The sequence below is a fragment of the Pelobates fuscus genome, chromosome 12, assembly GCF_036172605.1.
Source record: "Pelobates fuscus isolate aPelFus1 chromosome 12, aPelFus1.pri, whole genome shotgun sequence".
Taxonomy (NCBI): domain Eukaryota; kingdom Metazoa; phylum Chordata; class Amphibia; order Anura; family Pelobatidae; genus Pelobates; species Pelobates fuscus.
The window spans coordinates 56,798,117-56,824,950 of NC_086328.1; the positions used below are offsets into that span (position 1 = coordinate 56,798,117).

Sequence of the window (26,834 nt, forward strand, 5' to 3'; positions counted from 1 at the left end):
GGGTCTGGAATGGAAAAGGTGGGGTTGATGCCGGAATTTCCAGCAGAAGTACTTTTGGGGAATGACCTGGGAAGGCTCACATTGGAGGAATCATACCCGGTAGTCACCAGGCAACAGGCCCGCACCAGGGACCTCAGCTCACACCCGGAGGCTCAGGTAAGCTATGACCCCCCATCTCTAGAATGTATACCCTGGGCTGCTCCCACCGAATTTGAAAAAGAGGTGACCACAGACCCCACCTTGCAGATATACAGAGACAGAGTGAATGTAGGCCAGGCTAGGCTAGAGGGAGAGAGATATGTGTGGGATAAGGAACTGTTATATAGAGAGTCTGAGAAACTAGTGGCCGAATCCAAACTGATCCCCATTAGGCAGCTGATAGTACCCCAGAGATACTGACAGGAGTTAATGCACATATCCCATGATATTCCACTATCTGGGCACTTAGGGGTGAGACGAATCTGATACCGGCTCACCCAGACCTTTTTCTGGCCCGGGGTCTCTCAAGACATTAAGCAGTGCTGCCAAACATGTGATACCTGCCAGAGGGTAGGTAAGAGAGGAGACCGCCACAAGGCCAACTTCACCCTCTCCCCATAATCGAGGAACCCTTTAGCAGGATAGCAGTAAACCTCTGCAAGAGATATATCTTGACAGTGGTGGACTACGCTACCAGATACCCCGAAGCGGTGGCCCTGACCAACATACATGCAGAAACTGTAGATGAGGCACTGATGAAGATCTTCTCCCGCATGGGATTACCCCGGGAGATAGTATCAGATCGGGGGGCACTCAATTTATGGCAGAGGTCACCCAGCACCTATGGTGGCTCTGCAGCATTAAGCCAATTGTGAGCACACCCTATCACCCGCAAACTAATGGGCTCTGTGAACAGTTCAACGGAACCCTAAAACAAATGCTCAGAACGTTCGCAGAGACCCACAGAGACTGGGAAAGATTCCTGCCGCACCTCCTATTCGCATACCGGTGCCGCAGGAATCTACAGGTTTTTTTTTTTTTTTGGTTTTTTTTTGCAGTGCATATGGGTGTAACAAACATGCATGTGGTACCCCAACAGCAGTCCACTTGCTTATTTCAAAACAATGGTAACAGTGGGGCATGTGATAACAGTGCACACATTTTTTTTATACTTGAGTTAAAGGTAGTCAGGTTTGGAGCATACTTTTCATTTATAGTAGTCATTGATACAAAGAGGCATAATGCAGGCTACCAGTCTCACCTGTACGTGAGAAGGTATACATAGATTTGTACTAGCAAGCTAGTTGACATGCATATAGACCAACAGTTACCTAGTGGTCATTAATCAGGGTTTGGTTGCCACAGCAGTTAAACTCGTTATACTCTACTGTCCTTACTGATCAGCCCTGATCTGATCTGTCCAAGCTTTGTCAGTATTCATGGAGCAGTTTGTGTGGTAAGAAGTAAGGTGGGGGAGTCCATCTATGTCAGGGGAAGCCTGACGGACTCCGTTCTCCTGATCACGCTCATCCGATCCCCTCTGGGCGCCGAGTACAGTCCCTGAAAGCCATTGTCCCCTGGAGTGTCAAAGGCATACAAGCGAACAGGAGCCAGGTGTGACGAAACCAATCTCGCCACATTGTATTGGAGGAGCCTGGTTGCCCGCCTGCTACCTTTGGACTATGGCCCTGGGAGATTGGGTCCTTTACAAACAGTGTTCGGCCCTTTTATTACTATGGGAGAAGAATTGACACTTTTTATAGGGCACTTCGGATGCAGCCGAAGTGCCGAAGTTGCCGAAGTGCCGGAGTTACCGAAGTTGTCGAAGTCGTTGAAGTGACCGGCATCGGACAAAGGGCCACGTGGCGGCGGCCATTTTAACTTCGAACACCGCCGACCCGTACCATCGACTTCACTTCGACACTTCGACTAAAGTCGAAGTACCGGCCATACTTCGAACGGGACTTAGCTGTTTTTATGCTAGAAAATGACCGACCGCACAGCCCAAATCCATGGAACTGTTTTGGGCACGAAAAGGTGCTTGCGGTCGGTCATAAAAGGACTTCCGTGTAACTTTTTATTTACTGAAGGGATTGGTATGATTTTTAAGAGTGTTTATGTTTAAAGTATGCTGATTTGTATGTGGATGTGATGTATGGTTTAAAAGTTATGAAAGTTGTGTAAAAGTATATTTTAAACTGTATGCATAATGGGATTATGTGTCACACTAAGGGGAGGGGAGGTGTGGGATGTAACATATATGTCATTGGTTATTTTATGCCTCCCCCTGGGTGTGGCCTGTATGTGTACTCATGTAATAAAAACCAGGCTGGGTGCCCCAGCACCTCAGACCACTGCTTGACCCTCAAAACGGAGCCTTGTCTCGTTCTTGGGGGGATTCACTGTATGCTGCTGGAGATTGATTACTAGGAGTGTAAGCTGATGTCTGCTTTTCCTATTCGTCTGCTAGCAGCTATTCGTGAGGTTCCAGCTTGGAGTGCTATTTTGTATCCAGTTCGGGAGTTTGGTGTTCTGCAGTAGCTGTGCCTGTATATTTGGAAGGGGAAGATCTACTAAACGGCGGTTTGACCCTTGTATGCCTGGGGGTGCCGTAACACCAGGCATCCGGCATTTGTCAGTAGAGGTATGCGTAGTGGGAGGTTCGGTGCTTCCCTGGTGGGCAAGATAACTCACAACCCGTCCGGAGTTGTGATGGCTTGGAGTGGAGTTATATGCTGGTTAGGGAGTAGGCACTTCGTTTCCGCCTGTGCTGACGGTCCCGCCATCGGCGCCTATTTGGAGAGCCGCTGGTGGTTACCACTCTGCATCTGCTCTTGGGGCTTGATATTACCGAGGGGTGCTCGTGCAGGAGTGGTCTTCTTAATTGGTGCGGTGTGCAGCGTCCTCTCTGAGATCCTAGCCCAGAAGGGAGCAAAGATTTCATTGAGTCTGGTCAGAGAGTGAGTCGCCGGATCTGCACAGGCCCCCAAGCCCGCCGACTGGCACGTGGCATCCGCCATATTGGATTTGGTGATCTATGTGTTGATCAGTCTCTGGGGCAAGCAGTATCTGCGATAGGTATGCTGCTGGTGCCGGGATATCCCTCACTGTCGGGGGGGGAGGAGAGGGAGGCTCGTGGGTGGTCCTCTGCAGCTTTAGGATCCGTTTCTAGGGGGCGTCGGGCTGGGTGATCGGCCGCCTCACCCACGGCATGACCTCTACCCAGGCTGCAAGATGGAACGTCTATCGCCAGAGTAGGCCGTCTATCCCCCGAGTTCCCAGTGGCTTAGTGGCTCACTCGTAGCTTAGTTTTGATCTCCCTTGCATCCCTTACATGGGTGGTGCAATTTGGTGGAGTTTGTAGCTTGAGAGCTGGGTTAATTTTGCTTTTATTCTAAATTCAGATGGGAGCTCGTGCTGCACACGTCTGATCAGCTTCACAGCCAGGCTCCGCCCCCCGAATCTACAGGGTTTTCCCCATTTTAATTACTCTTTGGGAGGCGAGTGAGGGGACCCCTAGACCTTATGCATGAAGACTAGGAGGGGGAGGTTAGCCAGGATGGTAACTCCATCGTCCCATAAGTTCTGGAGTTCCGGGACCGTCTGGAGGAACTAACTCGGTCTGTCCGAGACAATCTCCAGGCAGCCCAGAAATGATCGAGGGGCCAGGGACTGTAGCTTTCAGGTCAGACAGAAGGTTTTAATTTTAAAATCTGTCTGAAATGTCATGCTACAGGCCGCCTGGCAGGGCCCATACCAAGTGGTGGAACAAAAGTGTGACACCACCTATGTAATTGGCCTTTACTCAGGAAATGGCAGGCAACGCATGCTTCACGTAAACATGCTGAAGACCTACCATGAAGGATCGGAGGACGTGGCAGCGATCTGTGCCCCTATCTCTGAGGACTTTGACAATCTTTCCTTGCCCGACCTTCTAGGGGACAAGGGAGGAGGCCAAATTGGGAGAACGGCTGAGCCCACAGTAGCGGGCTGAGGTACAACAACTATAAGAGGAGAAGAAGTCTGTGGCAGACCTATCTGCCTTTGGATTATTATTTAAAACCTGATTTGTCTGTTTGTTCGGTTATTGACGGTTGTTCGTATGTTTTCTGTTTGCATTCACCCAAATACGAACAAACTACCAAATGGCAGGCTACCCAGCAGGGAAGTGTGCTGCTTGTTAACCTTTCTGTCCTCATTAACATTGTGGTTAACCGCAGACACTTCCAACTCCTGAACGGTCGGCTGGGTGGTGGTTGTTCGTATGAACGAACATGTGGCAGCGGCCATCTTGGACATTCGAACGCTCAGAAGTTTTTGTCGACAAATTCATGGAACTGATTTGGGACACTGCTTCCCACGAACACCACTGAAATCAACGATCATCCATCACTCTGTTCAAAATTCCTACGAACGCCGTGCCGTTCAGTAAGTTGACAATACACAAACGGAACTGTACTAGATAGTAGACCCATGGAGTTCATCCTTTTAGTCGAACGCACAATGTACAAGACTTTAGCTCCATGGCGATTGAACTATATGTATGGGATCTGAGCGCTGTTCTGTTATATTGAGCGCTCAGATCCAAGCTATCTGGGGATACGTTGAATGTGGGGGTTCAGTTCGGTATATTTGGAAATATGTATTTTTTTGTGTTTTTACCAGTATTGTAAAATGGAGGATATTCTCTAGGCCTGGAGGTAATTGAGTTACTTCAAGCACTTAACCCAATTATTTCCAGGATAGAGAGGAGTAGTTGTACTGTTCTTGTGGGAGTGTTTCCATACTGTAAATGCATGTGATTGGCTAATGTAAAAATTGTCTCAGTCTTCCACAAGGTCCCTATAGGAGTGTCCCTTGCTGGAAGACCTGCATAAAAGGCTGACATGTAGCCCCCATTAAACAGATCCTGCTTGACCCTCAATACAGAACCTCATCTCGTACTTGGGGGGATAACTCGTATGATTCCTGTTCGGCGCTTAGGAGTATTTGGTAGCTGACTTCACATTCGGGAAAAAGAACAGCTTTTGCGGCGTTAACGCCTTGCCTACTCGGGGTGCCGTTTCAAAGTCCACCATCTCCAATGTACCTGGGTACACTCCTTTGACCACTCACCGGGTAGAGACCCCAGGTCAACTCCCATTAGGCCAAAATTCGTACCGAATCCCAGAATCGGTATGGGAAAATATGCGCAAGGAGATCCACAAGATGCTCCAACCGGGGTGTCATTGAACCTTCTGACAGTCCCTGGGCCTCCCTAGTAGTCCTCGTACCGAAACGGGATGGTACGACCCGTTTCTGCGTTGATTACCGGAGGTTGCCACAGTAGTTAAAGTCGTTATACTCTACTGTCCTTACTGATCAGCCCTGATCTGATCTGTACAAGCTTTGCCAGTATTCATTGAGCAGTTCGTGTGGTAAGAAGTAAGGAGGGGGAGTCCATCTATGTCAGGGGAAGCCTGACGGACTCCGTTCTCCTGATCACGCTCATCCGATCCCCTCTGGGCGCAGAGTACAGTCTATCCGATGCCTAGGATGCCTAGGATATATCAGCTATTAGACTAGATGGCTAGGGGCCAATAACTCACTACAATTGATCTTTGGAAGGGGTATTGGCAGATCCCCCTTGCCCCTGAAGCAATCCCGAAGTCAGCCTTTGTCACCCCATTCGTCATATACCAACTTAATTTAATTCCGTTCGGGATGAAAAATGCTCCGGCTACATTTCAGAAGATGGTGGACCGACTCCTAGATGGGTTCCAAGACTACGCCTGTGCCTATCTATATCACCATTTTTTAGCAATACCTGGCAAGTGCACTTGGCCCATATAGGAGTGGTCCTAGATAGGATCAGAGAAGCAGGCCTAACCCTTAAGCCCGCCAAGTGTAATAATGGTATGGCTGAGGTACAGAACCTCGGTCACAGAGTAGGATGTGGGCAACAGAAGCCTGAACCCGATAAAATTGAGGCAGTGGCCCAGTGGCACAGGTGCTAGCCTTTCTAGGGACCGCAGGGTACTACAGGAAGTTTGTGCCCAACTATAGTGCCATTGCCAAACCCCTTACTGACCTTACCCACAAGAACCTTGCCCGCCAAGTAGTCTGGGCCCCGGAGTGTGAGCAGGCATTCCAACAACTGAAACAGACACTTGTCAACGCTTCTGTATTGGCAGCTCCCAATCCAACTAAATGCTTTCTTGTTCATACAGACGCTTCTATGTTTGGATTGAGGGCAGTACTGAGCCAAGTCAGACCTGATGGCGGAGAACATCCCGTGGCTTACATCAGTCACAAGTTACTACCCAGAGAAGTAAGCTAGGCCGCCATCGAGAAGGAGTGTCTGGCCGTGGTGTGGGCCCTGAAGAAGTTGCAACCTTATTTGTATGGACAGATCTTCTCTTTGCTCACGGATCACAACCCATTAGTCTGGCTGAACCAGGTGGCAGGCAACAACGTTAGGCTGCTGCGCTGGAGCTTGGCGCTACAGCCTTTTTATTTTATTATCCATTACCGCCCCGGGAAGCAAAATGGAAATGCTGATGGGTTATCTAGACATACTGAACTTATAAATAATCGGTGAGCATCCAAGCTGATCCGTGTGGGGTCAGACTGTGTATGCCAGCTTGTGTTCAAAAGGGGCAGTGTAGAGGAATGGACTCAGCTCTGGGCTCTCCGTATCCCCATTGTTTCCCCCTCCTTGACCCACTGTGTGAGAAAGTAACCCTAACTGCGCGAGTCTTACTCCCCTGGCTTTGTAGCCTAAGTTTTCCCCTGTTTCGCCTGGCCGTTCGTCAAAATCCATTCCCTTAAGTGGTTCCCATGGTTTTGTACAACAATCGAACAAACTACCGAACAGCAGACCATCCAGCTATAGAGTGTGCAGCTCATTAACTCCGTTCACACATCCACGCCTGTGCCTATCTATATCACCATTTTTTAGCAATACCTGGCAAGTGCACTTGGCCCATATAGGAGTGGTCCTAGATAGGATCAGAGAAGCAGGCCTAACCCTTAAGCCCGCCAAGTGTAATAATGGTATGGCTGAGGTACAGAACCTCGGTCACAGAGTAGGATGTGGGCAACAGAAGCCTGAACCCGATAAAATTGAGGCAGTGGCCCAGTGGCACAGGTGCTAGCCTTTCTAGGGACCGCAGGGTACTACAGGAAGTTTGTGCCCAACTATAGTGCCATTGCCAAACCCCTTACTGACCTTACCCACAAGAACCTTGCCCGCCAAGTAGTCTGGGCCCCGGAGTGTGAGCAGGCATTCCAACAACTGAAACAGACACTTGTCAACGCTTCTGTATTGGCAGCTCCCAATCCAACTAAATGCTTTCTTGTTCATACAGACGCTTCTATGTTTGGATTGAGGGCAGTACTGAGCCAAGTCAGACCTGATGGCGGAGAACATCCCGTGGCTTACATCAGTCACAAGTTACTACCCAGAGAAGTAAGCTAGGCCGCCATCGAGAAGGAGTGTCTGGCCGTGGTGTGGGCCCTGAAGAAGTTGCAACCTTATTTGTATGGACAGATCTTCTCTTTGCTCACGGATCACAACCCATTAGTCTGGCTGAACCAGGTGGCAGGCAACAACGTTAGGCTGCTGCGCTGGAGCTTGGCGCTACAGCCTTTTTATTTTATTATCCATTACCGCCCCGGGAAGCAAAATGGAAATGCTGATGGGTTATCTAGACATACTGAACTTATAAATAATCGGTGAGCATCCAAGCTGATCCGTGTGGGGTCAGACTGTGTATGCCAGCTTGTGTTCAAAAGGGGCAGTGTAGAGGAATGGACTCAGCTCTGGGCTCTCCGTATCCCCATTGTTTCCCCCTCCTTGACCCACTGTGTGAGAAAGTAACCCTAACTGCGCGAGTCTTACTCCCCTGGCTTTGTAGCCTAAGTTTTCCCCTGTTTCGCCTGGCCGTTCGTCAAAATCCATTCCCTTAAGTGGTTCCCATGGTTTTGTACAACAATCGAACAAACTACCGAACAGCAGACCATCCAGCTATAGAGTGTGCAGCTCATTAACTCCGTTCACACATCCACAAACCGCAACCACACGAACATTCTAAGTGGTCGGCTGGGTGGTTGCTGTTCGTATAGACAAACACGTTGTGGCGGCCATCTTGGGACACGAACAAAGGCAGCATTTGGTTGTCGAGTGCAGGGAACTAAAATCAGACACTCAACGGCGCAAACACCACTGGGACTTCCACCTCCATTGAAGTGCACCTAAAAGTGCACAAACAGAGCGCTCTTCGGTAAACACAATCTACCGAACTAGATACATCCAATAAAGTTGTGCATGAATGGATCCGTTTGTGCAATTTACACAGTATTTGAATGAGAAGATAGACCGGCCGCACAGCCTAATTCTCTGGAACTCTTTTGGGCATGAAAGTAAGCGTGCAGTCGGTCAAATGTGACTTCCACAGAATTTGTGAACCTCTGCTCTGATCTGGGTGATTTTTGGATATGTTGCTCACCCAGATCAGAGCTATCCAGGGATGTGCCATTTATGGGGATATGTAATGTTTTTGGGGTACTTCTGGAAAATGTGAAAAATGTGGTTTATCCTGCCTGGAGATAATTGAGTTATTACATTATCTACCTCATTTATCTACCAGTCAGAGGGGAGGGCTTGTAAATACTGTATGGGAGTGTCTCTATGTATAACCCTGTTTCATTGGTCTGTGAACTTTGTATCTTGGTGCCCCACAATGTCCACCTGGGTGGTAACCTTGTCGGGAAAATCACATAAAAGGCAGTGTGCCAGCATTAAACCTTCAGTTATTCTCCCTAAACTGAGTATCGTCCAGTTACTGGGGAGGTGTTGGGAGAATCTTGTCTTGCCTTGCTGTATTTACCTGTTCCTGTGGATTACCTTCCTTGTTCCTAAGTCATCTTGGAGAAAACCAGCAGAGAAAAGTCCCTGCTAGACTAGCGCTCCGCTACAACTGCCTTTTAGGGTGTAAGTTGCTTGTGCATTCTTGACCCCCAAAGTGCATAACTTTGCATTTCTCTACGTTAAATTTCATCAGCCATTTTAGTACCCAATCCCCCAATCTATACAAATCCCTCTGCAGAAAAGCCATATCCCGCTCACATTTTATTACTTTACAGAGTTTTGTGTCATCTGCAAACACTGAAACATGGCTTTCAATGCCCATTTCAAGATCATTTATAAATTGTTTTAAAAAAAGCGGTCCTAAAACAGAACCCTGAGGGACACCACTTACCACTTTTCTCCAGCCTGAAAATGTTCCATTAATGACAATGTCAATGGCACTGACTATGGTCAGTGGTGGTTTGCAATGTGGGCGACGGGGAGATGAAGTGTTGGGTGGTTGCGTCCCGCAGCTGCCTCAGTAGTGTCAGAAGTTTGGTTTAGGCTGTATGTTTAATGTATGAGGCTCAGCTAATAAAAAAAATTACCCTCACCACTGATTTGTGGGCTAGCCATTGGGTTTGTAGCGGAGTGCAATATTAAAATCCACGATCTCGGGGGGGGGGGGCGTGGCCAGCGGAGCAACTGACCAGACGCATGTATGCAGAGCTCCGGCTCCATAGACTATATTCACAGACAAAAAGCCACGAAACCGGCCAAAAACAAGAGCCAAATTGTGCCTACTACCTCCACAATCGAGATGGGGCGCAAAAACAGAAAATAAGCCTACTCAGAAAGCCTTTACCAACCTGACATCCGAAGATCCTTCGACGGACAGAGGCCTCAGGCCCAATCCAAGATGGCCCCCAGCAGACCACGAGACTCCAGCACTTCGGAGGGCTCCGAGGGGGAAGATGGATCCATGGCCTCACGGGCGAATAGCGGAGTGCACTGCAGGGCGGACTCGGACGCCGACACAACCCCAGCCACTAAAGGGGACATTAAGAGGCTGTTACTGGACCTCCGAGCGGTGTGGAAAACAGACCTAACTGGAGTGCAGGCGGAGGTCGGTGCACTAAGTCGCCGTATGGATGAAGTAGAAACAAGAGAGGGAGACAGGGACAGCCGGCAACTTGGGACCCAAGCACAGCTGGAAACTATGGCCCAACAGGTCCGGAGCCTGACCAGGACAGTCACCGCTCTCGAGGCCCGGCACCGCAAGAGAAACTTGCGGATGCGAGGGATTCCGGAGACTGTGAACCCGGAGGCCCTAATGGACTTCACTGATAAGGTTGCCAGGGCTCTGGGCGTGCGGGGGGACAACAAAGCACCTCCATTGATAACAGCATTCAGGGTTCGGAAAGCTCCCACCGCCCCTGCTGACGCACCACGAGATACAATAGTGGTGACAAGAGACATCGCGGTCAAGACGGCCATCCTCACCCGATTCAGAAGCCAAGCCTCAGTGACCGTGGACAACTGCCAGATTAAAATATTTGAAGACCTACCTTTCGCAATACTGGCAGAACGGCGCCGGTTCCAGCCGGTCACCAGAACACTACGAGACCATAATATCAGATACAGGTGGGGAGCATCTGGAACCCTAGTAGTGCCCCACGAAGACACAGTGCTGATCCTGTCTGCAGGGGAGGACCCTGCAAAGCTCCTCAACACGTTGCAGCTACAGCCTGCAACGCTGCCAACACAGGGAACAGCCGAAGCTGCCAACGCTATGACCCTGACACCGAGAAGGGTGACCCAGAACAGAGCTCGCAACTTGCCACAGAATGGTCCGACAGACGGAGAACAACCCCCGTGAATAAGAGAGGGGCCCCGCATCCCGCACAGGTACTGCACGGACAGCATGAGAACTCTGGTACCTACCTTGTGGCCCACTGGGACTTGACTCTTTTGTCCGATGCCCTTATCCCTGAAGACTCACCCGCCAAGCTGTTAAATGTGAGCAACGTAAACTTTGCAAAGAGACAGACTAGCTATAAAGGCAACACACAACTGCCCCCTTACTGTTTTAGTATACTGTTCATCACTTATCGATTGCTCTAAACGATGGTTGCTGTTTTTTCCTTTTCATTCCCTTTTTCTTTTGTTACTCATATATGTATATCTAGCATTATATATGATGTTGGTCATGCAGATGCAGATGCAAGGTGGGGGGGGGGGGGAAGAACACATAGCAACACACTTCGAGATGCCCAGTACCCCCCAAATAGCATACCAAGGCACACGTTCTCACGCCCGCTGACCATAGCCGGGCTCAAGCCGACAATCACACCATAGATATTCCACATAGCGAGGGCAAGCCCCAAACTGGTGGGATCACTCGCACTACAGGGTACCGCTTAATACATCAAATTTTTATTTTTTAAACCCGTAACTACAGGCACGCAGAGCAGTCTTTACAATCTCACTGCAGCCAGCCTGCTAAATATAGGAACCACTACCCGAGACAGGTCCTCCTAGACGCCACACTATGTTTGCTTTGCTGTAGATAGGCTTAATCTGCAATTTAATTTAATTTAATTTAAGAAGACAACATACCAATGGCCACAAGAGATGTATGTGGCCCCCAGGTGGAAGCAGGCTTATAGCCCTTAATAGATAGCCGTAGGCATCCTACTGTGCCCACCTACAAGCCATGATTAGTCTATCATGACCGACCTTAATACTATTGCATTTTTCACACTTGAGGTTATTAAGAGTACATATTATATATCCTAACCTGTGACAACATAATTAGACGTATAACCAGAAATACTAGCTGAAATTTTTTTTCAATGTGTATAACGTTTAGAAAGATTCGGGCTTTCAATGCTTACAATGATGTCAATACTTCATAAGATATATATATATATATATATATATATATATAGCCAACATTTATTTTATCCTATGCATTGTCATTACTCACCATTTAAAATGTCTGACAATTTTGTTTATATCCATTTATAGTTCACTTTTTTTTAAAAAAAAATGTGCACATCTATCTTTATAACATGTTATGTACTGTTATCCAATGGTTTACTGCAACTGTTGTGGTTCAGAAAGCCAAAATGTTATATCATGCACTAACAAAAATAAAGAATAAAAAAAAAAAAAATCCACGATCTCCGCTGGTATAACAGGTACATCCACAGTCAGCGCTGAAAAGTAAGGCAATATCCCCAATCCTCCCAATAACCGGACGAAACACAGTTTGGGAGTAAACTAACTGGCTTTATTCACAGCTGGCATATTTATACAGTTCCCCATGCAAGGGGTTTCCATACAGTGAATCCAGGGGATTTCTCCCATCATGCAATGTAATTTTCCCAACAGGCTGTGCTGCACGAGAAGGATACTCCCACTAAAATGGACGATTAAGTGGATTATCCCCTCGTGCAGCAGAACTGACAATCTGTATTAAAATACGGTTTTTACGTTTTATTCGGCAGATTTAAGTGACCGAACGTTCGGTAGATAGCTGGGATCTGAGCGCATCTTTTGGGAGAATACCGCTCAGCTCCCAGCTGAACTGACCGAACGCCGCATGAAATACACTTAGCCATCGAGTTCAGTTTAAAACTACCGAACACCGATGGGGAACACAATGTGATGAGAGCGGAACTCCCGAACGCTCTGGAAGTCCGGCGGTGTTCGTATCATTGAGTAGCCGTTTTTAGTACCAGGCGCTCGACGCCCAAACACCGCTGGAGAGACAAAGGATCCAAGATGGCCGACCGCCGCATGGTCGGTAGCCGAACGACAGCCACCTAGGAGAGCCTTTAATTACCGATTGCAACATTGTTGCAATCGGTTAATGAGCGCCACATGACTCTAAGCGTGTGGTCCACCTGGGGAGCCCGTATTCGGTTGGCGAACGGCCCGGATAGCCGCAATTCGTCAAACGAGGGGTTTGCATGCTGGTAGCTTAGGGCTGCCAGCATGCGAACGGTCCTAGAGAGTACACATACAATATAGAATATACAGTCCCCCCTTACAGCCTGCGGACAACCTCGATATATCACAGTCCAGAAGTGGCTAGGTTTGCCACAGGGTTAATGCCATGCTGTTTCAGTTTAAATTGCTTGTCAGCAAGCAATGATTCATTGAGCTTCCACGGAGCTTGACCTCTAGTTTGGAATGTGTCCGTCAATGTTAGAGTTATTGGGGCGTGGTCTGACCACATTATGTCACCTATCTGGCACTGCAGGGTTTTGAGTAATGTCGGGGCTGATATACAATATATGGTCGATTCTGGAGTGGGTTTTGTGGACTGTAGAGTAGTGTGAGAAGGTCCGTTCTCCCGGGTGGAGCGTTCGCCATGAGTCATATAGGCTAAATTTGGTTACCAGTTTAGCTATAGACATACACTGTGTTTGTAAGACTTTACGTCTGGGTTGTTGTGGGGTTGCTGAGGTATCTGTTTCTATGTCGAAAATGTAGTTAAGGTCCCTGCAAATAAGTAGCTGTTCAGTTTGGAGGTGATCTAGTTTCATTAACACCTTATGGAGGAAGTTCTTCTGGTTTATGTTAGGGCTGTATATATTTGCTATTGTATACGTTGTGTCATTTATTTTGCATACCAGTATGATGTATCTGCCCTGGCTATCTGTAGTCAATTTGAGCAGCTCAAATGCCTGTGATTTATGAACGAGAATTGTCACACATCTCGCTTTGTGTGAGCTGCGTGATTTTGTATGGGGTAGTCCTTAGTTCCAAAGGTAGGGGTTCTGGCCTTGATGAAGTGCGTCTCTTGGATGCACAGGATATCAGCCTGAGCTAGTTTCGCGTCTCTGAGTAACATCCTGAGCTTATGAGGGGTGTTCATTCCCCTCACATTATGTGATTAAATAATCAACATTGGGGTCTGTAAAATGGGCTGGTGACTTCCTGGTGCAATTGTCGTGCACGAGTAATCTTGGGCACCAATTTTGCTTGCTGGTCAAGCTGGTGGTATGGAAAGGGCTGCTAGTTTCACCATCTACATCAGTACTTATCTTCCTATGTTGCGGTATGTGGGTTGTTGAGGTATGTGTGTCCCCAGTAGTTTTAGTGGGACTGAGCTTATCGGATTGGTGTATATTGCACCATGAGTTATGGTGGGTATGGGGGGGAGGGGGCAACATGGGCGGGCTTAGGGGAGTAACCGGGGGTGGATGGGCTATGTACAAGTAAATACCCAAGTGGGGTGCAGTGTCACGCGGGTGCACCGCTGGGGTAGGAAACATGGGTGGCTAGTGAGCTATTTTGCACATAACATTGGGTGTACAGAACTATTCTGATAACATATTACCCTTAACAGGTTGTTCCAATACGCCCGTATAACTTTGATGGGGAAGGTCTTGTGGTTGTGCCTGGCGGAGTGGCATCAAACCTGTTTGTATTCCAGGAGTGTGTGATTCGTAGAGTCTAACGGGTTGCAAACATTGTGTCGCTCCTCAGTTAATATATACAATTAGTTCCTGCTCCCAACTTTCTCTCTCTCTCCCTCTCTTTTTTTAATAGATTTTCAATATGTTTTTGCTGTATTTCTGCTTCAGATTTATCGTTTGAACCCCTCTCTCTATTTCCATCGCTAGTATGTTTCGCAGTCTATCTGTCGCTTCCCCCTAGATGTCAGCTGGAAATTGGTTAAATTTATGGTATGTCCTTTTTAAAGCTTGGGTGGCAGAGTGGAACTTAGGGACCCTGCTATTGTGGGGGGGGCAGGGGGAGCTTCAACCTGCCTCGTTCCCTGAGGGTTTGTTACAAACTGCCATTTGTAACTGTCCCTTTAAATTACATATTGCCCTGCTTCCCTGGGTTGTGGAGAAGCCTATTTGCCAGCCTCCTTCCTCATGACTATGGCCCCTGGGAGATTGTGCCCCTGAAAACTTGTGGACTTTTATTGGGTGTGTATGGCCCTTTAAGAACCGTCTGGGGACATATTGTGACTTTGGTGAACAATGCCCCTTTAAGACTATGTCCCCAGACCTGTAAAATAACTTGTTCCTGGCTTTCTCCCAATTGGTTCAGTAAATGGGGCTTACTTACCAAGTACAAAACAGGCGGACCACCCAGAAGTGGAAGTGTGCAGGCAATTTACCTCCTAGGCTGGGAGCCTGCTGTAGGTAAGTTGCCGAATGCTGGGTGGACGTTCGTGCAAACCAACACGTGGCGGCGGTCATCTTTGTTAATTTGAACGAGGTCAGCGGTATGTGTAGCCAAATTCATGGAACCGAAATCGGCTACACATTTCACCGAACACCGCTGACCCTTACCTTCTCCTACACTGAACTTTCAGCTGCAGAGACTAAGTCCTGTTCGAAGATTCGAACGCACATTTTTTCAGCCTGAAATAGACCGACCGCACAGCCCAAATCTATGGAACGGTGATAAATGACTTCTGTCTAACTTTTGATCTACTGAAGGGATTTGTATGATTTTTGAGAGTGTTTATGTTTAAAGGGTGCTGAGTTCGAATATGTAAGTTTTTATGAAGATTGGACGTATATTTTTAAAGTTACAGTGTATGTATAAAAACTTTATTTTTCCTGTCTGTGATAATTATGTTAACCCATTGTGTAACATAATTATATCACAGGCAGAGGGGAGGATTTTGTGTGTAATTGCTGGGAGTGTTTTCTGTAATGTACGTGTGTGATTGGCTGTTCTGTAAAATCTTGTGGGTGGTCCTATCTAAGGGAAACCTGCATAAAAGAAAGCCCTTTGGGTGCCAATAAACAGAATGACTTGACCCTCTAACTTGCAGCCTTGACTCATGTTTGTAGGGGACAGATATAATCACTACAGGGATTGCTATGCTCTTCATACTCCCTTAGCTACTGAGCTCTTGTAAGAGCTCTTGTTCCTGCCTGCGCGCTTGGTGTTGGGGGTGCTCTGGTTATATCGGGGTGCGGGGTATGGGGGGTGCGGGTACATCGCTAGGGTAGGAGGCGGAATAGCACATAAACAATTATAACAGCAGTTATGAGTACATGTCACATAGTGGAATTGCTAAGTGGATTATGATATCCATCAATTAAGCTTAAGAGATACTTTGGGTACTAGGAGTCTCTGTAATTAAGGAGAAGTCCAGATAAAAAAAATAATTCATTATTAGATGTATTTTTCTAAATGTTATTTCTCTTGTGGCTTGACCCTGGAAGACTTCAAAAAGAACTGTTTAGCACTGAAGTCTGTTTCTCACTTTATATATTTATTTATATATACTAAAATCTTTAAAAAGACCACATTCCACACTATTAGCATTCACAAGGGAATGATCAGACACCTAAATATATTCCCGTGAATATGATTTTTTTTTTATTATGACTCACCAATCTGTAGTAAATGAGCTAATTCAGGAATCAAATTACAAATATGCATGAGTTAACACTAGTATCTGTATGAAGTGTAGCTTTACTGGTTAAAGTGTTACTCCAAGCACAAAAAGGGGGAGCAATGTAAACAGAGGAGAATCAGACTGCTGGTAGAACCTGGCCTATGTACTGGAATAAGTTTTTCCTATTTTTTTTGTTCCTCCTTATTTTTGTTCCTCCTTATTTTGGGGGAGAGGGGGAGGCAAGGGTAGGATGAGAAGTAATAATAATCATTTTTATTTCCTCATGAAGAACAAATGAGGCAGAAAAAGTGCAAACACAAAAGGACCTACATATATTGATAGGCAGTAAAGGAGTGCAGTCCAAGGTACCCTTGATAAAGGCAGCCAGTTGGTGCCGAAACGTTGGGGGGGTTTGGTGACTCGTGTTTCTGTCTGAGGCTTGTAAGGATTTTTTTGGTAATTTATTACTATTATTTTATTGTATCTGCCTTTACTTCTGTTACTTTGTTTACATTTATTTTTTCTTATATGTTTACATTCTGGTACTTTTTTGTACATAATAAAATTTAAATATTTTTTTGAGATTGTTATGGTGTGCATTCTATATCCTATATACACAACATTACACACACACACGCACACACATTGTATGTGTCCGGCTCATGCAATGTAGTGTGAATTGTTGTGAATTCAATGTAAATTGAAAGTGAATTTCTTTTTTCTGTCATAATAGCCATAGCTGATCCTGGATAATTTTGCCAATTCAACTATTTGGGATTACATTTGGAATTCACTTTGAATTACTAACAATTTACACTTCAGTGAATAACCTTGTGCATTTTAGAAAATCTAAAGTCATCTCAACTACCAGGCATATTTGCTTCTTCAATATATTCTAATTAGTTGTGTTTTCCTGCAGAACAAAGATGGTACCATAGATTTCAGAGAGTATGTAATTGGCATAGCAATTCTTTGCAATCCTGCTAATACAGAAGACACCATTAAAATGGCCTTCAAGGTAAGTGCCTATGTTTAAATGCCTAAAGACACACTAATGCCTCATTCTTGTTTGGAGGAGGAGAGCATTTTGTAAATTTTGAAGCCAGATGTATACATACAGTTTGTTGTCATTTGCTGTTCACCTATGATTACTGCTTATGAAGTACAAAAAAAAAATTAAAAAAAATGCAATTATCCTTTAACAAACACAAAGAATACAAGAACTCTGAGAATGGACAAGTAGCTTACACTTCGGTAAATTCCTGCTCAGGTCTCAATATAGCTCACTTGTGCCATTAGAGAGAGAACATATTCCGAAACATATTAGACTGATCCCACCCATAAGGGCAGTCAATAACCTAACTGTTGGCAAGTTCTCTCTGCACTAGAGATACAACAATCCCAGACTATCGTTTTATCATTCTTTGTGCCTTGTCAGTGAAGTAGCTGATACTTCTCAGGGCACAGTGAACACGGAGTCAATGTCTAGATTAACTTGGGGAGAGCCAAGTTATTGCATTACATAGTTACATAACTGAAAAGCATCCATCAAGTTCAGCCTTCCTCACATATGCTTTTACTGTTGATCCAAAAGAAGGCAAAAAACCCAGTCTGAAGCGCTTTCAATTTTGCAACAAACTAGGAAAAAAATTCCTTCTTGACCCCAAAATAGCAGTCAGATGTATCCTTGGATCAAGCAGCTATTACCCCACTAATTAGAAATGATATCCCTGTATGTTATGTTTTTGCAAGTATTTATCCAATTGCAGTTTAAACATCTGTATAGACTCTGACAAAACCACCTCTTCAGGCAATGAATTCCATATAATATACAAAAAAAAGATGGCGCAGTAATTTCCAAGTGACTAAAAGATATTAAAACAAATAATAGCAGCACCTTATAAGTGTAAAAGCTCAAAAACACTAGAATACAAATAGTTAAAACATAAAGTGCGCTGTGTCTGTAAATAGCTATGCCTTCACAAAATTGTGCAAAATGCAACACTCACAAAAGTGCTTAAGTGCAAAATGTGCAAAACAATAAATGTTGTGACTTGTGTATAGATTCTTATTATACAACAAATTGTGATAAAAAAGTGTTAATTTTGTGAAATAATGTAGTTTACAAACCCAAATTGATAGAAGTAAATGATGCTCTACATATAAAAAGGAGACAAAACATATAATAGTATAATACTGTAAAAACACATGAGAGGTAAAGAGACTGCTCAGGCTGTAATCGCTTGTACACTGTAAACAGTGTCTCCAGGGAGTAGACCTCTGGAATCCAATAGGTTAAAAACGATGGGGCGGTCGTCTCAGTAAAAAAAAAAAAATTATTGCATAAAAATAATCTGCAGCCTTCAATATACAACTTCTCTAGACTGGATTGTACTCGCTTTAACTCCACTCCGAACGGGCAAACAGACATCCAGATACCGGTTCTCTGGATGTTGTGAGTAGTGTCCCTCGGTCTTTCAAGCGTCCAGTCCTCCTTGCGTGCTGCGTGCTAGCGTGATGACGCGTTTCGCCGTAAAGGCTTCCTCAGATCACGTGTTCCTGTGCCGACCATCCCATTATAACAGCCTCCAAAAGTGGGCGTACTATAAATATTCACCAATCAACAATGCAGTTGTTGAAAACGGAATACCCATTTGAGTGGAGAAAGAACTCGATAAACTATTTGGGAATTCAGCTGTCCGTTTCGAAACAGGTTATGATAGAAAATAATCACTGCAAGAAAGGACAGAAGCTTTGAGCCGCAGCCTGCAGGAACTCTAACACATAATGTAATGAATTACGCGTTTCCAGCTTTCATTATGTGTTAGAGTTCCTGCAGGCTGCGGCTCAAAGCTTCTGTCCTTTCTTGCAGTGAAAGTTGCTTGTGCATTCTTAACCCCGAAGTGCATAACTTTGCATTTTTCTACGTTAAATTTCATCTGCCATTTTAGTGCCCAGTCCCCCAATCTATCCAAATCCCTCTGCAGCAAGGCAATATCCTGCTCACATTGTATTACTTTACAAAGTTTTGTGTCATCTGCAAACACTGATACATGGCTTTCAATGCCCATTTCAAGATCATTTATAAATATGTTAAATAGAAGCGGTCCCAAAACAGAACCCTGAGGGACACCACTTACCACTTTTGTCCAGCTTGAAAATTTACCATTTATGACAACTCGCTGTACTCTATCCTTAAGCCAATGTTCTACCCAAGAACAAGAATATTCATCTAGACCAATTTCTTTTAGTTTGAAGACTAACCTATTGTGAGGAACCGTATCAAATGCCTTGGCAAAATCCAAGTAGATCACATCCACTGCAACACCCTGATCTATATTTCTACTTACTTCTTCGTAGAATGCAATTAGGTTAGTTTGACATGACCTATGTTTCATAAAACCATGCTGATTATTGCTAATAACACAGTTTTTCCCAATGAATTCCTGAATATTATCCCTTAATAGCCGTTCAAATACTTTCCCAGTCACAGAAGTTAAGCTCACAGGTCTATAATTCACAATAATAACCAAAGAATATGAGACTATTTTGAGGCATTTACTGAATTCCATTCTCAGAGTTCTTATATTTAGAGTTGAGCAGACACCTGGGTTCGGGTACGGCCGAACTTTGAAAAAAAATCCGGGTTCGGGATTGAACTTGATCCCGAATTTGACGAATTTGTCAATGGGGACCCGAACATTTGGGCATAAAAATGGCTCTAAAAAACTCCTGGAAAGGGCTAGATGGCTGCAAAAGGAAGTAAAATTGGTGGAAGAGTAGGGCAAGTGGCCTGAAAACAAATGTGGATAGGGAAATCACTTAAAATAACATAAAAATTTAAAATACAGCTGAGCCATAAAATAGCACTAGATGGAATCTTTGATTTTAGCTTTGGAAGAACATAAATCAAAATCTAAAGCATGGCTGTCAGGAGGATCACCAGAATTATCCATTTGAGAGAGGGTTGGAGTGCAGGGTATTCTCTTTAATTGTTCAATCTGAGCTCAACTCCTGATGCATGGAGAAAAGGCCTTCACAAGCCTCTGCTATTGTGTAGTTTATACTAAGTGACCCATAGGTTGTGGAGGCGATGACCGTGGTGGTGTAGGTGGAAGCAGCGATGGAGGAGAAGGAGGTAGCCAACACTGTTTTTTTTAATTTTTTTATTATTGGGGTAGCCCCCAAAATATTGAGACATATAAAAAAAGAAACATTTGCAGCCTGCGGTGCATTTCTTGCAGTCCTGATGCATAGATAAAAGGCCTTCACAAGCCTCTGCTATTGTGTACATAGTTTATACTAAGTGACCCATAGGTTGAGGAGGCGGTGACCGTGGCGGTGTAGGTGGAAGCAGTGGTGGAGGAGGAGGAGGTAGCCAACACTGTTTTTTATATATATGTATATTTTTTAATTGGGGTAGCCCCCAAAATATTGGGACATTTAAAAAAAGAAACATTTGCGGCCTACGGTGCATTTCTTGCATGGAGCAATGCTCAACTCCTGATGCATTGAGAAAAGGCCTTCACAAGCCTCTGCTATTGTGTACATAGTTTACACTGAGTGACCCATAGGTTGAGGAGGCGGTGACTGTGGCGGTGTAGGTGGAAGCAGTGGTGGAGGAGGTAGCCAACACAGTTTTTTATATATTTATATATTTCAATTGGGGTAGCCCCCAAAATATTGGGACATATAAAAAAAGAAAACTCTGTTCCGCAGAGCGACTGACCAGTGCGTGCTGTAGCTGAAACTCCACTATCGCTTGCTGCTGCTCGCACAGTCTCATGAGGTGGTGAGCGGGAAGGCCGAAGTTACGCTACACCGCAGACAGACGAGCAGCAGCAGGGCGAGAATGCCAAAAGCGCGCACAGACGGCCTGCACTTTCTGCAGCAGCTCTGATATATCTGGGTAGTTTTTCAGGAATTTCTGCACCACCAAATTCAGCACATGCGCCAGGCAAGGGATGTGCGTCAAATTGGCTAGGCCCAGACCTGCTATGAGATTTCGCCTATTATCGCACACCACCAGGCCAGGCCTGAGGCTCAGTGGCACCAACCACTCATCGGTCTGTTGTTCCATGCCCGTCCACAGCTCCTGCGCGGTGTGGTGTTTTCCCCCAAACATATGAGTTTTAAAACAGCCTGCTGTCGTTTCCCCCTGGCTGTGCTGAAGTTGGTGGTGAAGGTGTTACGCTGACCGGATGAGCAGGTGGTAGAGGAGATGGAGGAAGAAGCTGAGTAGGAGGAGGAGGCAACAGGAGGCAAAGCTGTGTACCCAAATAAAGATTGTCAAACGTTGTATCCTGGAACTGTGTCCCATCCGGTTACTGGGGAAATGGGTCTGATCTATTCTAATCAAAGGGGATAACCATCGGTTACGCAGGTCCCGCTTCAATTGGTGGCAAGCGGCAGGATCCCATGTCCCTGCCAACAGACCCATGGACTACAGTGCTCTAAAGCGACCTACACTGCAGGACTTGGGTGGAGCCAGAGGAATAACACCTGGTGGGCGTAACAAGGCTGAATTGACTGCTGCGTTCATGGAAGACGACCAGGCATGCAGTGAGGCAACGAACCCCAGCCAGGGGCCGGACATGAGGAGGAAGTGCGCAAGGAGGTGTAACAGCGCCTGGCATATTACCGTGAGCCACCCTCAGAGGCGATAGTAAGCAGGACTTTTTGGAGGTGCAAGCCTATGTCGTTGCCAATAGACAAAGGGCAACCTCCATGAACCCAGATGAAGGAAGAAGGGAGCAGAGGGCACCGGGAAGCACAACCACCCTGGCCCACAAGCTACCATACAATGCCTTCAAAGACTTCAAGGAAGCAGAAGATGGCATTGATGACATTTACAAGACTTTGAGCACCAGTGCCTACTCCAAGACGTGGACCCCAGCGAGTAGGTCACCATCCTGGCCAGCAAACTAGTGGGGAAGGCAGCGGATATTTACTGGGCTGTACCAGAAGAGCAGATCAGAGACTATCCCTTTATTACCGAAATCCTCCTGGTCCGGTATGCGTTCACCCCCGAGCATTACCGCCGAATGTTTAGGGATACCCGGAAAGGGGAGAAGGACTCCCATGCGGAGTGGGCATGCCACATCACAAGGGCCACCCAGAACTGGCTCAACTTCCATCAAGCCAAGTTTCTGGAGGAGATCACCCAGCTCGTCATGCTAGAGCACTTTTTCAATGGGCTCCCCAATGACAAGGCGACGACGCATTTGTATGTCATCCATATCAACTTTTGATGCCACTTTCTGCGCCTACCATGGTGACCATCGGTAAAAGGGAATAATGGTTCGATTCCGGAGAGGGAGCCTGAGAAACGGCTACCACATGCAAGGAAGGAAGCAGGCGCGCAAATTACCCACTTCAGACGCGGGAAGGTAGTTACGACAAATAACAATACAGAACTCTTTAGAGGCCCTGTAATTGTAATGAGTCCACTTGAAATCCTTTAACTCTGATCAATTGGAGGGCAAGTCTGGTGCAGAGCGACTCACCCATGCGTGCTGCAGTTGAAACTCCACTATCGCCTGCTGCTGCTAGTACAGGCTCTCCAGCATGTGCAAGGTGGAGTTCCACCTTGTAGGCACGTCGCATATGAGGCGGTGAGCGGGAAGGCCAAAGTAATGCTGCAGCGCAGACAGGCGAGCAGCAGCAGGGTGAGAACGCCGAAAGCGCGCACAGCTGCTACAGTGAATGTCACATCCTGTTCCAAGTTGCGGATCAGTCTGGTGATGGCTTCTGGTATCCAGTACTCTTTTTACTAAAGCTGCATCAGGGTCCTGGTATGTGGCCGCACAAACGCTGGTGCTCAACACCAGGGGGCTTGCGGTTACCCTGCACCAGACCCTGCTAATCCATTCCACACTGTGACTCCTAACTTCAACATCAGGCATACTGGGTCCCAGTCATCCGACCGCCGCCCAAACAGTGTCTGGGTCCCAGTCACCGGACTGCGAAATTGCAAATGGCTCGTTAAATCTGTTATGGTTCCTTTTATCGCTCCATCTGTTACTTAGATAACTCTGGGAATTCTAAAGATAATACATGTCGATGAGCGCTAGGGGACGGCCGCTCCGCTTTTGCACCCTGCTCCCTCTTATGCTGTGCTGGTGCCTCTGTGCAACCAGCGGCTCTTGCTCCAAACTGCACACGTCACTCACATGACCTTGATTCCATATGGAGTCTAGGACCTCATCATCCTCCACATCATCTTCCACTCACTCCTCAACCCTGCTTTCCTTGCCGGTCTGCACACTGCAGAAAGCCACAGCAGTTGGCACCTGTGTTTTTCCAGCATGTAAAGTCTGCAAGGACATATGGAAATTGTTTTAGAATTGTATCCAGGCAACAGTTTTCCCTCTAAACTGACCTCTCAGTTTGACTTGTGAGGGTATTGCCCCCGAATTACAATATTGTTATATTGGTATTTGACGGTTCTATTTGAGTATCAGATATGAAGTGCATGCCTCAAATGTATTATTTAGCACCCAAAAAATTTTTAATTAGTCAAACTGCGCTGTAACCGCAGTATTTGAAGTTTCTATTTGACTGTTAGATATGAAGTGCACACCCCAAATTTACTTTTTAGCACCCAAAACTATTTTAATTTTTTAAAGTGCGCTGAAAGCACAGTGTATGATGGTTCTATTTGACTCTCAGATAAGAAGCGCACCGCTTGCCGCAAATGTACTATTTAGCAGCCAAAAAATTTGAATGTTTAAAACTGCTATGTCACAGCGGTTCTATTTGAAACATAGAAACATAGAAACATAGAATGTGACGGCAGATAAGAACCATTCGGCCCATCTAGTCTGCCCAGTTTTCTAAATACTTTCATTAGTCCCTGGCATTATCTTATAGTTAGGATTGCCTTATGCCTATCCCATGCATGCTTAAACTCCTTTACTGTGTTAACCTCTACCACTTCAGCTAGAAGGCTATTCCATGCATCCACTACCCTCTCAGTAAAGTAATGCTTCCTGATGTTATTTTTAAACCTTTGTCCCTCTAATTTTAGACTATGTCCTCTTGTTGTGGTAGTTTTTATTCTTTTAAATATAGTCTCCTCCTTTACTGTGTTGATTCCCTTTATGTATTTAAATGTTTCTATCATATCCCCCCTGTCTCGTCTTTCCACTAGCTATACATGTTAAGATCCTTTAACCTTTCCTGGTAAGTTTTATCCTGCAATCCATGAACCAGTTTAGTAGCCCTTCTTTGAACTCTCTCTAAGGTATCAATATCCTTCTGAAGATATGGTCTCCAGTACTGTGTACAGTACTCCAAGTGAGGTCTCACCAGTGTTCTGTACAATGGCATGAGCACTTCCCTCTTTCTACTGCTAATACCTCTCCCTATACAACCAAGCATTCTGCTAGCATTTCCTGCTGCTCTATTACATTGTCTGCCTACCTTTAAGTCCTCAGAAATAATCACCCCTAAATCCCTTTCCTCAGATGTTGAGGTTAGGACTCTATCAAATATTCTGTACTCTGCCCTTGGGTTTTTACATCCAAGATGCATTATCTTGCACTTATCCACATTAAATGTCAGTTGCCACAACTCTGACCATTTTTCTAGTTTACCTAAATCATTTGCCATTTCGCTTATCCCTCCTGGAACATCAACCCTGTTACATATCTTAGTATCATCCGCAAAAAGACACACCTTACCATCAAGATCTTCTGAAATATCACTAATAAAAATATTAAAGAGAATGGGTCCAAGTACAGATCCCTGAGGTACCCCACTGGTGACAAGCCCAAGCTTCGAATATACTCCATTGACTACAACCCTCTGTTGCCTGTCACTCAGCCACTGCCTTACCCATTCAACAATATTGGAATCCAAACTCAAAGATTGCAGTTTATTGATAAGCCTTCTATGTGCAACAGTGTCAAAAGCCTTACTGAAATCTAGGTAAGCAATGTCTACTGCACCACCCTGATCTATAATTTTAGTTACCCAATCAAAAAAATCATTAAGATTAGTTTGGCATGATCTCCCTGAAGTAAACCCATGTTGTCTCTGATCTTGAAATCCATGTGTTTTTAGATGTTCAACAATCCTATCTTTTAACATGGTTTCCATTACTTTCCCCTCTACTGAAGTAAGGCTTACTGGCCTATAGTTGCCCGACTCCTCCCTATTACCTTTCTTGTGAATGGGCACAACATTCGCTAACTTCCAATCTTCTGGGACTACTCCTGTTAACAATGATTGGTTAAATAAATCTGTTAATGGTTTTGCTAGTACACCACTAAGCTCTTTTAATAGCTTTGGGTGTATTCCATCAGGTCCCATTGACTTATTTGTCTTTACTTTTGACAGTTGAAATAGAACCTCTTCCTCTGTAAACTCACATGTAATAAATGACTCATTTGTCCTTTTTTTTAACGGAGGTCCCTTTCCTTCATTTTCAGCTGTAAATACCGAACAAAAATATTCATTGAGGCAGTCAGCTAGACCTTTATCCTCATCTACATACCTTCCTTCTTTTGTTTTTAATCTAACTAATCCTTGTTTTACTTTTCTTTTCTCATTTATGTATCTAAAAAAAGTTTTGTCCCCCATTTTTACTGACTGTGCTATTTTCTCTTATGTGTGTGATTTGGAAGCTCTTATAACTTGCTTAGCCTCTTTCTGCCTAATCTTATAGGTCATTCTGTCTTCCTTACTCTGGGTTTTTTTATAATTACTAAATGCTAACTTTTAGTTTTTTTACTATTTTGGCCACATCTGAGGAGTACCACAGTGGTTTCTTGAATTTTTTGCTTTTACTGACAAGCCTAATGCAATTTTCTGTTGCCTTCAGTAGTGAAGCTTTTAAATAATCCCATTTCTTTTGGACTCCATTTAAGTTGCTCCAGTCTGATAATGACTCCTTTACACATATTCTAATTTTAGAAAAGTCTGTTTTTCTAAAGTCTAAAACTTTTGTTTTTGTGTGGTGTGACTCAGTCACTGTTCTTATATTAAACCACACTGACTGATGATCACTGGATCCTAAACTTTCACCTACAGTAATATCTGATACCAAATCTCCATTTGTTAACACTAAATCTAGTATGGCCTCTTTACGAGTTGGCTCCTCAACGACTTGTTTTAGAGACAATCCCAGTAGGGAGTTTAGAATATGTGTGCTTCTGGCACAAGTAGCTATTTTTGTTTTCCAATTCACATCAGGAAGATTAAAGTCACCCATGGTGATAACTTCCCCCTTAATTGTCATTTTAGCTATTTCTTCAACTAGTACATTATCTAACTCTTCAATTTGTCCTGGGGGCCTATAAATCACACCTACACGAATTACTGTGTGATTACCAAATTCTAACGTAACCCAAATGGACTCTATGTTTGTCTCACTAACCTTTATTAGGCTAGATTTTATGCTATCCTTCACATACAGGGCCACCCCTCCCCCTTTCTTGCCTTCCCTGTCTTTTCTATATAAAGAGTACCCTGGTATTGCTATGTCCCAGTAATTTTTTTCATTATACCATGTCTCAGTAACAGCGACTAAATCTACACTATCAGTTGCCATTATTGCCACAAGTTCATGGATCTTATTCCCTAAACTGCGAGCATTTGTAGACATGACTCTAAGCTTATCATTTTTAAACACACTTG

General features: G+C 45.1%; 1 protein-coding gene across 2 annotated transcripts in view; it reads left to right on the plus strand.

The window, feature by feature from the left end:
• The window catches only part of LPCAT2 (lysophosphatidylcholine acyltransferase 2), a 1,632,697-nt gene that overhangs the window by 1,458,787 nt on the left and 147,076 nt on the right, over positions 1–26,834 (plus strand). The window contains exon 13 of one of the 2 annotated variants that reach the window (XM_063438673.1): positions 17,113–17,211. The exons of the other annotated variant lie outside the window; for it this stretch is intronic. Coding sequence (XP_063294743.1) covers positions 17,113–17,211 — 99 coding nt within the window. The remainder of the gene's footprint in view (positions 1–17,112; positions 17,212–26,834) is intronic. 2 annotated transcript variants of the gene reach the window in all.